At 55.9% G+C, this 11,251-nt stretch overlaps 1 protein-coding gene across 1 annotated transcript in view; it reads left to right on the top strand.

Annotated features, from left to right (window-relative positions):
* The window catches only part of COL27A1 (collagen, type XXVII, alpha 1), a 161,352-nt gene that overhangs the window by 123,186 nt on the left and 26,915 nt on the right, over window positions 1-11,251 (top strand). The window contains exons 34-38 of the mRNA XM_014528887.1: window positions 604-657; window positions 1,481-1,534; window positions 2,858-2,911; window positions 3,797-3,850; window positions 7,637-7,744. Coding sequence (XP_014384373.1) covers window positions 604-657; window positions 1,481-1,534; window positions 2,858-2,911; window positions 3,797-3,850; window positions 7,637-7,744 — 324 coding nt within the window. The remainder of the gene's footprint in view (window positions 1-603; window positions 658-1,480; window positions 1,535-2,857; window positions 2,912-3,796; window positions 3,851-7,636; window positions 7,745-11,251) is intronic.

The raw sequence follows: 11,251 nt of genomic DNA on the forward strand, positions 1-11,251 counted from the left end.
GTGAGGTTAAACTAACAAGCTGCCTGGGAACTGCAGAGCCCAGTGCGGCTGGAGGGGGGAGCCAGACACGGTGGGGACAGCCCAAGTGTCGGGCCCGCGAGTAGGCTGTGCAGCGGTGCTGCTGGGATGGAGAGGAGAGGACAGAGCCTCCAGGCGCTCAGGAGGAAGAGTCCCCACTGGGGCAGGGCGAGCACAGGTGGCTCCTGTCCCCAGGCCACACCGCAGCCCCACATCCTGAGGGCCAAGCAGATGCCCTTTTGAACAGTGAATTGGCCAGGGCCTGGGTGGGGGTTTCCAGAAGTGGGTCTGAGGTGGAAGGGCATCCAGACAGAGGGAACAGAGTGAGCGAGGCCCCAGAGCGGGAAGGTTTCTGAGCAGAGAGGGCCCCCTGGGCTTTAGACGGGTGAACAGGGGTGTGCAGATGGATGGGAGGGGGTGGACCCTCGGTGTGGTCCATGGTGGGGCGTGGGCTGCAGGAGTCGCAAGTTCTGTGGGTGCTCACCCTCACCCATTCCTCCAGACTGCGTTATCAAGCCTCCGATCCCAAAGAGGCCCAGGCTGGCTTCTCCCAACTGTCTGTGTGTCTGTCTGTCTGTCTTCTAGGGCCCTCAGGGACCCCAAGGACCACTTGGCCCTCCAGGAGAGATGGGACCCAAGGTGAGTGCTGAGGGACCCTTTTTGTCCCATGCTGCTGCTAAGGAGGTGTCAGCCCCTCCACGCCGACCTCCTTAGGGGTCGCTGCAGAGACTGAAGGGTAGGACCCTGGCAGAGGGTAGGCGCCTTCGGATGGCATAGGGTACGGAGCTGGACTCCCAGGGGCAGTGGGTGGGATGCAGGGTGCCAAGACCCTCGGGGGTTGGGGGTTGGCAGTGCCTCTTTTTGGCACCAGGGAAAGCAGCAGTGCCCCGCCCCTACCCTGCTGGACTGCGACCAGCTTAGGTTTGACTGCAGAACCAGCCTTCTTAAGGTCACGCAGCAGGAGCTCAGAAGGATCCTCAGACACCCCTGCCTTAGCCAGAGGAGAAGACTGAGCCCCAGGGTTTACACGAGGGCTGCAGCCGTGCCGATGGCGATAACTCAGGGCCACTTCCCGCCCTTGTCCTCCTGGCCGGCTGCAGAGAGAAGGGCTGGAATCACTCAGCCCTGAGCACAGCAGTTGCTGGCTTCCTCCCCTGGCCTTATGTGAATCATGAAATTTTCCTCCTCGTGCTTGCCAAGGGGCTCCTAATGTGGTAAACCACACTCTTGGAGAGGGAGAGGGCTCGGCGTCCTCTGGGCAGCCCCAGCTCAGCGGCCTGAGCCCAATCACCTCCATTCCCCTAGTCCCAGCTCCGAGCTCCCAGACCCCTCTGTCTCTCACGCTGTGTGACGTTGGGCACGGCCCTTGCCCTCTCTGAGCCTCCTTCAGTATCGCCTCCCTTACAACCAGAGGGAGGCATGGCATTTTCCTCTAGAAGGGACCAATGGCATTTTCTTGCAGGGGCCGCCAGGGGCAGTGGGAGAACCGGGCCTTCCTGGGGAAGCCGGGATGAAGGTGAGGAGGAATGAAAGAGCAAAATGACTAGTTGAAACCCCACCGAAGAGAAACAGGCCTTTCTTGTGCTCAGGATAGTGGGTTCTCCGTGCACCTGGCTGGGGATTGGGCCTGGCTGTGGCCACAGCAGAGGGCCCAGCCAGCCCAGAGCCCCCGCCCTGCCCCCACCCCCACGGTGGGGCGGCCCTACCTCCTGGCTCCCGATATGATCTGCATTTCAGCACTGATGCTCCCCATCACCTGCTGGGGAATAAGCGCCCATGAGTACCTAGGCTCCAGGAGAGCTGCCTCCCGCTCATTGTTGGAAGAGGACGCTGCCCCTCAGCAGGCCCCCAGCTGATGAGCGATGCGATGCTGGTGGCCTGAGGGCATTGTGGAGGCAGGGCCTGGGGGAGTCCTCCAGAGGCTGTGGGACCCCCATCTGTGCTTGCATCTCGCAGCCATTCAGAGGGAGTCGGACCAGGCCTGGGACTGTCAGCCTCAGCTTGAACAATGCAGAAAACCACCCCGTCGATAAAACAGATAGAGGTGGGGCCGTTTGGGTAGGGCTGAGGGCTCAGAGCTGGCTTCCTCCTGTACCCCAGACACCAGCAGGGAGAGAGTTACAGGCAGGGAGCTTGGAAATCACCGCAGGAGAGAGACCCTTTTGGGGTCCCTTGGAGGGGGTGACATTGACTCTGGCTTATTTAGGGCCTCTTCCTTGTTGGGTTGCTCTTCAAAGCTCTCAGGGAGAGTAAACGCGGTGGCCAGCCAGAGTTGCCATCTCCGAGCTGTCACTCCCTGGAGCCAGACCACCTGAGCTGTCCCTTATTAGCCATGAACACGGGCTGGTTACGTCACCCCGGGCCCCTCAGCATCTTCACTTACAAAAAGGAGATGCCGTTCCTGGTAGCTGTTGTGCGAATTCAATGTGTGAAATAAAAATGTACAGCTGACCCTTGAGCCACGCAGGTTGGAACTGTGCATGTTCGTTTACAGGAGGACTTTTTCAATGGACGGTGCCGGTGAAACCTGCGTTGTCCAAGGGTCAGATCCGAGGTTAGGGACCTGCGTATGCCAGGCGACTCTAGTTCCATGCAGATCTTCCACTGTGCCCCTGACCCGAGCCTTGTTAAAGGGCCCACTGCACTTGGAACACGCTACAGAAGTGTGAGCCGTGATGATGGGGGTGGTGGCCAGGGCTTGCTGCCACAGGGGCTCTGCTTGGCGTTCGTCAGTTTCGTGTTGGTTCTTGGGAGTAAGGAGCCCCACCCCCAGTCAGAGCTAGTGAGGGCTGGGGCTGGCCCTACCCAGCCACATGGAGTTGTGTTTGGTTTCTCCTAGGGTGACCTTGGGCCTCTGGGCACCCCTGGGGAGCAAGGCCTCATTGGGCAGCGGGTAAGTTGCAGCAAATTGGGGTGAGGGAGGGCTTTGCTCAGCTTCCCTGAGTCTGTTTCCTCACTTGCAGAAATAGATCGTGAGTCTCTACAGCCTCCGTCAGTCTGTCTTGGTGGGGCAGTGTTTCCACAGTGTAGAGGTGGGCTTCCAAGAAAAGCATTCTGTGGTCAGCACGTTTGGGACTCACTGCAGGCTCGGTGTTCCCCCTTAATATTAGCGGTAGCATTTTCAAGGCTCTGAGAAGGCCTGCAACCAAGAAATCGGTTTCTTTTGGGTTAATCCGGATCTGGGTTTCATTCCCAGACTTGCTGGCAAGAAAGCCTGAGGGCTGGCCTCACTTTCCTCATCTGAGAAATGGGATTCCACCAAGGAGTTCCGTGAGGACTCACTCCAATTCCAGGAATAGCATCTCCAACCATTACCATTTGTGGGTGCTCGTCATTTTCACATGAGAAAACAGACTCCTGTGAGGGCTGAGTAGTTTGCTTGTGGTCAATGATTGGGAAGCCCAGTGGGGCCATTGAGGTCTGCCTGACGTCAAGGCCTTTCTCAGCCACTAGGCCGCACTGCCTCCCGGTCTAGCCAACCAACCAGGATGGCTCTGTGACCAGCAGTTTCTAACTCGAGACCTCATGCAGCCTCCATGCCAGCCTACTCTGCAGATGGCAGGCTGTGCTTGGGCGTCTGCCTCTCCTTTCTTGAAACTGAGTGGGCGCCTCAACCCCCCTGCTCATTCACAGAGTCAGCCCCCACTGTGTGTGTGCCAGGCCCCACTGCCCGGAGATCAGGGGTTGGGGGTCCTGCTCCAAGGAGGGGGAGGAAGTAAAAGCACAGGGGGCCCCTCCCCAGTAATGTCTCCTCGTCTTTTCCCACCACGCTTTCCAGGGAGAGCCGGGCCTCGAAGGTGACAGTGGTCCTGCAGGGCCCGACGGGCTGAAGGTAAGTGTCCTCTGGCGCAGGGTCTGGGGAGGAGGGGTGTCCTGGAACTGCCCCTCCCTGTCCTCCCACTGCCCTCCCATCCAGTCCCTAAGTTTTCTCCCAGAAACACCATGTTCTCCTGAAGCCCCGAGAGCAGACCTCAGGCTGTTCCCATCGAGAGTGGGTGAGGGTGAGCCCTGCCCACTGTCCCCACCTGCTCAGGTGGGTTTGAGGACCATCCCACACTCCACTCCTCCCCACTTCCCTTCTCCTCAAAAGTGCAGCCTCTCTTGGCTAAGGGTGGTACCTGAACACCAGCAGCTCTGATATCGATTATCTTCCAAACATCCTAAAAGGTCAGGGAAAACATCATCACCACCCATGACCTATGAGCACCACCTATGGAGGACTAGTCACGCATGTAGCAGGTACTCTGCTGAGCCCTTTACATGGATCACCTTGATCAACACTGTGGGCTAAGTCCTAGATAAACAGAGAGATGAAGAGAGACTCAGAGGGCTTAGCCAACTTACCCAAGCACACACAGCGGATGGTTAGCACAGCCAAGACCCAAGCCTTGGCTTGCTCTCTGCACCGTGTGCCCACCCTAAAGGGGAAGAGACTGGGCTCAGAGGGAGGTAGAGGTGCATTCGTCCAGTGTCTATTGCTGTGAGTGGAGGATCCAAAATTCAAACCCGGGGCTCATGGGCATCAAAGCCTGTGGGCCTAACGCAGACCCGCCACGTCATCTGTCAGCCGCAGGTGCTAGAACCTTAGGAGGTGCTGGTGCTGCTCTCCGGTACCAGCCCTACCTCCCGCTCAGGCCTGTCTCTGGCCTCCATCCCTGACCCAAGAGTGGGCTTTCCCCAGTGCTGACCAGTAACACTGTGTGAGTGCCCCCCTCTCCCGCCCCAGCCCAGGCTCCCACGTGCCATGTCCCGGGCTTCCCTCTGTCATCCATTTATTCTCCATGATGAGCACCCCTCTTCTCTGGGCCGGAATTCCCCCACCCCTACACCTCCACCCCCATTCCCTGTCTCCGCAGTTGCTCTGGTCCAGAGCTTCCCCCTCTCCCGGGATGCCTCCGGGACAGGCCCCTGCTGGCTTCCATCTACCTGCCCTATATTTATCTTGCAAGGGCAAGAGCGCCCCCTGTCTGCCTCTCTCAACCCGGCTGCACCGAGGGTGTAAACGGGAGCATCCAACAGCCCCTCCACGCCCTGTGCCAAGTGCCTGTTCCCTGCCAGTAATGTTGAAGAACATTCTGGCTAAAATGCTTTGTGTACCCACCGTGTGCTTGCACCACCTGCCTTAGGAGCTTTACTGAGTGAACACATGTAATCCCCCCAGCAGCCCTGTGGCCCAGATCCCTTAGCATCCCCAGGGCACAGGTGAGAAAACAGGCAGGATGCGGAGGCTTGCCCGGTTCTGGGCAGCCACCTTCCACTCCTTGGAATCGTGGCTGAGGTGGGATGGGAGGGGGTCCCAGGTCTGGTGCCTCACACAGTCCTTCCAGCACCTGCCGTGGCTCCGCAGCCCGGGCTGCTCCCTCTGTCACCCCCTCCAGGGCCAGTCCTCCCCAGTCCCTGGGCCAGAGGCGTCACACCCACGTGCAGTGTCTTCCCGGGTCCCCGCCTGTATCCCGGGAGAGAAGCCGTTTTCTCTATGGCGTTTGTTTGTTGACAATCACCTTCCCGGTGAAAACAACCCCTGGGAGGTGCACAGACTTCACAGTGAACAGAGAGCTGACAGCCAGCCCATCGATGGTGCTGAGGACGGTGGCGGCGACTCTTGGTCACAGCGAGCCTTTCTCCAGCACGTGCTTAGTTTACAAACCAGGTGGCTTGCCCGGGGTCACACAGCTGGTGAGAAGTGGCAGCGAGATTGGAATGTAGGCAGCGTAACCCGAGAGGTGAGGGAGGTGTTGTCCCCCGAGCACTGAACCTTGGCACCAGAAGGAGCCAGTACCCTGGCGCTCGCCAGTGCCCTGCCACTGACTTGCGTGTGGTGTTGGGAAGTCTCTGCCTCTCTCTCTGGGCCTCAGTTTCCTCATCTGTAAGTGGAGAGAGTTGACTAGGCAACTTGCAAGCCTCTTCTGTGCATTGGCAGATGTCCTAGGACTTTGGGATTCTCAGCACCCAGAGCCCATTCTGCATGGGATCCACAAGGACTCCCCCCGCTCCGCCCGCCCAGCTGTGTGAGAGCCCAGATGTGGGGGTGTGGGAGCTCTCTGGAGCCAGAGCCCCTGCAGGGCCTGGGCCAAGGCCCTTGGCCGGAAAGCAGCTCAGCCACCTGAGCAGGCTGCCTGCCTCTCAGAGCCGGGAGAGCGGGTGGCCAGGACCACAGGCCAGAAGGGGAATCCTGGAGCCAGGGGGGCCTGCACGAGTGTCATCAGGCCGGCCCTGTCTCCACGCCAGGCCCCGCTTGGGATCTGAGAATCTTGGTAGGAAGGAGCCTCAGACAGCAACCTGCCTCTCTTTCCTGGAGCCCAGGTCTGCTCCGCGCTGGCCCACACCACAGCTTGGAGTCTCTCTCCCTCATCTGTGTCATCTCTGGATCCCTCTCCACTGGGAAGTCCTCCCTGGCTGAGCTAGAAACTGCCCCAGCAACCCCCCACACCAGCCCCCTGCACCCAGAGCCCCAGCCCCAGCAGGAGGGGCCTGCAGTGCATGCTCTCAGCGACCCTGTTCCCAGGCTCCAGCTTCATGCCCTCTGCACCCGCTCTTTCTCCGGGACGCACACCAGTTTATCCGAGTCCCTCGTAAAGTGTGGCGCCAGGAACCAAAACTGGCAAAGACGCTGCTTCTCTAAGCCCGCTCCCCACCCACCCTTCCTCGCACCCATGACGTCATACCCTCTCCCTACAGTCTCTCTGATAGTCACAGTGAGCCACCTTCAGACCGGCCACAGGTCCCACCGGGCCTGCCAGCCCCAATGGAGGCAGCGTTCTGCGGCCACTGCCTAGGCTGCACCCCCCGCACCTACTCTGCCCATGGGGCCAAGGGCAACAGCTCATGCCCCCTCTGGCACAGCCCGCCTGCCAGACACAGCGGGACATGGGCGGCGCGATTCTGTACAAGTGCTAGCTGCTGTCCACTCGCCAGAGGGAATGTTCTGGGGCCAGTGAGAATGAGAGCCACACAGAGCAGACAGCAATGGGTAAACGTGCTCCCAGTAGAGTAAGATATTAACAAAGGAACTATAGAACCATGCAGTCTCATTGGACTCTGCCTTTAAAGCTTAGCTCGTTGCTAACTGGCTGTGCAATCTTGGAACCACTGTTTCGCTGCTCTGAGACTGGTTCCTAGCCATCAAAACCATCACCTCTCATTATGAACGCTGTAAACTTTGCATGTGAGCAAAGGTCGAAAATGCAACTCAGGAAAATGGGAGAGTTCTGAGAATCATAATTGGGTGAATTTTTTCCTTTAGAAAAATTTATTTCAGTTTCTTACGATTCTTGTCTTCCCCGTGTGCCTACATTGGAGAGAGAGAGAACCCTAGTCTCCCCTTCCTGGTCCCTTCCTGTGAACTTCATGGGGGCGGCGGGGTGAGGGGTGGTCAGGGTCTTCTCTTTCCTGAGCCACCCCCTCCCGGGCCCAGGTACGGACACTAGCAATCGTCATGTCAGGGATGTTCCTTGTGCCATGGGGCTGTGCCAGCACAATCCTGTGGCAGCTCAGGGAACCGTCAGAGAATGAATGCAGAAGCTGGTCAGCTGTGGACGTCTGAGTGAGCCCTGAGGTTTGGGCTTGATGACTAATTTATTCTTTCTCTCTCTCTTCTCCTCCTTCCCTTCCCACCCAGGGGGACAGGGGTGACGCAGGGCCTGACGGTGAGCGTGGTGAGAAGGGCCAGGAGGGACTGATGGGCGAGGATGGCCCCCCTGGCCCGCCTGGCATCACTGGCGTCCGGGTGAGTGTACATGGCTGCGTGCCACACGGAGGGCTCCTGGGGGCAAATGACATTCGTGCCTATTTCAGGCAGTTGTGGGGGAGGCCTTTCGGCAGCAGGCTCCTCAGGGTCTTCTGCTGTGGTCCTCCCTCTCCTGCCTAAACCTCCCATGGCTCCCCAGTACCGCGAGAGTAATATCACTCTCTTTAGCATGAACCCTGCACAAACCAGCCCCCTTCTACCCCACCGACCACATCCTGCCCAACCCCGACATCAGCCACACTGAATTTAACAGGACGAGTTCAGAGGGAAGGACACTGGCCCCGACTCTCTAGCAGGAACTTGCTGTGTGACCTCCCACACACCCTTGCCCTCTTTCAGTCCTGCCCGTGATCTGATGAAGGATTTGGAAGGAATGTGTGCTGAGATCACTTTGAGTCCCGACATTCCAGGGGCCCTTTTTCAGGGAGCTTTTGAGTATCCCAACTGTGGAAGGGGCAAAAGTGTGCGGCAGAAATAGACCCGGACCCAAAGTCCAAAGGTTAAGATCTGGCTCATGACCTTGATCTCACTCTCTGCATGACCTTGAACAGATCACTGCCTCTCTCTGAGCCTTGGTTTTCTCACTGATGAAGAGAAAACTTTGGATAGGAAAGTGCTTTCTAAAATGCAACAGAAATATAAAAGATTGCCTTTATGAATTTGGGAAAGGAAATGACTAGAAGCTGCTGGTGGTGATGATGGTGGTGATGGTTATAGTGGTGATGGTGGTGGTGATGGTTATAGTGGTGATGGTGGTGGTGATGGTCATAGTGGTGATGATGGCGGTGATGGTGGTAGTAGTAGTGGTGATGATGGATGGTGGTAGGGATTTTGGTGGTGATGATGATGATAGTGGTAGTGATAGTGGTAATGATGGTGGTTATAGTGGTGATGGCAGTGATGGTGGTAGTAGCGGTGGTGATGATGGATGGTGGTGGGGATTTTGGTGGTGATGATGATGATAGTGGTAGTGATAGTGGTAATGATGGTGGTTATAGTGGTGATGGCAGTGATGGTGGTAGTAGCGGTGGTGATGATGGATGGTGGTGGGGATTTTGGTGGTGATGATGTTGATGATGATGATGATAGTGGTAGTGATAGTGGTGATGATGGTGGTGATGGTGGTCATAGTGGTAGTAGCGGTGGTGATGATGGATGGCGGTAGGGATTTTGGTGGTGATGATGATTATGGTAGTGGTAGTGATGGTGATGGTGGTGGTAGTGGTGGTGGTTATAGTGGTGATGGCAGTGATGGTGGTAGTAGCGGTGGTGATGATGGATGGTGGTGGGGATTTTGGTGGTGGTGATGATGATGATAGTGGCAATCGTAGTAGTGATAGTGTTGGTGGTGGTGATTGCAGTGGCAGTAGTGGTGACAGTGGACATGATGATGCTGGTGTTTTTGGTGGTGGTGATGGTGGTGGTGGTGGTGGCAGTGTTATGTTCATATTTTGTTGTCACTGGAGCTGGAAAGAGGATCATTGAGGCCAGACTGAGTGTGTGTCTGGTGACGGAGGTGGTGAGAACCCTGTATTTGAGTCTCTTTGGCATCAGGACTGCAAGACAAGTATCTCCCACTCTGTGGCTGGAAACAGCTGAGTGTTTAAAAATAGAATTTTATGAGCCACCAGGGCTTTTCCAGAAATACATCTATATGGATGGGGGCCCAGTGAAAGTCTTCCTTCTGGCCCCGTGGCCTCCCCACACTGGATGCGCCAGCACTTGCTCAGGGTTTCCCACACCATGGGGATGCTCCCAGCTGCAGAGGGCCGTCGGAACCAGTGGCCAGCTGCCCGCCCGCCCGGGGGTGACTCCGTCTCCCTGGAGCTGTACTGGACACTTTGGCACTGACTCATTTCTCCTTCGGACAAGGAGTCAGCCACTGCAGTCACCTCCGTCCACCAGCAAAGCCCACCAGCCCCTGTATCCTGATCTCACAGTTCCCCAACCAGGACCAGCCGGGGCCCAGGGACACCTAGGAACGGAGGGCTCACGTCTCATTTCTAACCTGGCTGGGTGACCTGCAGGCCCGGCCCTCGTCTCACTGAGCCTCAGTGTCTTTAGCTCTAAAATGGGATGAGTAATCCCTTCCTCTGAGCTCTGTGTTGAGAATTGAATGAGATAAGAGGTGGAGTGTGGACACATTGCCTGGCCATGGTTGAGGCCATGACCATTGCTAGGATTTTATTACTAGAGGAGCAAGAGACCTGGGGATTGTCAAGTCCATGGCTGTCTGACAGAAACAGAATACAAGCTACGTGTGTGGTTTTAAAATGATCTAATAGTCACATTTTTTAAAAGGTAAATAGAAACAGGTGAAATTGATGGTGGTGACATTTTATTTAGCTCCAATAGATCCCAAATACAAACATTTCAACATGTAATCAATATAAAAATTATTAATAAGGTATTTTGCATTTTTGATACTGTGTCTTTGAAACCCAGTGTATAGCTTATATGTATAGCACCTCTCAATTCAGATGCTAAATTATTATTGAAAAAAAAAAACTGGGTCTGTGTTTAGGTTTCATAAGATACAAAGTTGAAAATGTAGATTCATATCCCAAGTTGTTCCTAACATACTTTAAAGTTTTCCAATAATTTAATTGTCCATTTTTTACATTTAAATTTAAGTTCATTAAAACTTAATCAGATTAAGGATTCAGTTCTTCAGTCACAGTAGCCCCATTTCAAGTTCTCAGTGCCATACATGGACAGGGCAAGGCTGGTTCAAGACCTTCGTGGTAAAGGTGGGGAAACTGAGGCACAGAGAAGGGCAGGGGCTTGTCCAGGGCCACATGAAGACTCAAGCACTGGGATGCAGGGCCACTACTCCTTATGGCTTGAGGTCCCCAGGGTGCTGTGGCTGGCACTTCCATTTGGCACAAAGTTGTCTTCTCCAACACCCTTTGGCCACTTTGTGTCTTTGGAGCAGACATTTGTCCCTTATTCTAAATCGAAGCCGGCCTGCCTGTAAGATTCATTCTCGGGCCATCCTCAGGGCAGCTGCCGAAATCTGCACCGGGAACCAAGTCCCTCTAGTTTAGCCCAGGTGTATCCTTGTTCCTCTAGGATCCCCTCTTCCGACCCCTTGTCCATCACAATTAGTCCGTGCCTCCTCTGAGAAGGCAACTCCTATTCTGAGAGGGGACCATCACCTCCCTCATCCTACAACATGTGCCTCTGCTAATGCAGCCAAGGGGATCGAATCAAACCAGCTCTTCAGTGCCTGCCAAGAACCTAAGTGTTCTTCAAAGTTCCCTTGGAGGGGTGGGCCTTCAAGGGACTTTCCTCTGAGGGTAGTTGGTATCCTTTCTAAGCCAGAAGTGCTGTCTGCCTTACCCGCTATGTCCCAACCCAGTGTGGGCCAGGGTTGGGGCTCTCTTCTCCTTCTCTTGCTTTCTCATCTCTCTCACACTCATTCACCTCCCCCACCCCTGCCTCGAACTGAGTTTCCTGATAACTATGGGGACAAAGCCAGATTAT

Source organism: Myotis brandtii, unplaced genomic scaffold (assembly GCF_000412655.1).
Source record: "Myotis brandtii unplaced genomic scaffold, ASM41265v1 scaffold658, whole genome shotgun sequence".
NCBI classification, from domain to species: domain Eukaryota; kingdom Metazoa; phylum Chordata; class Mammalia; order Chiroptera; family Vespertilionidae; genus Myotis; species Myotis brandtii.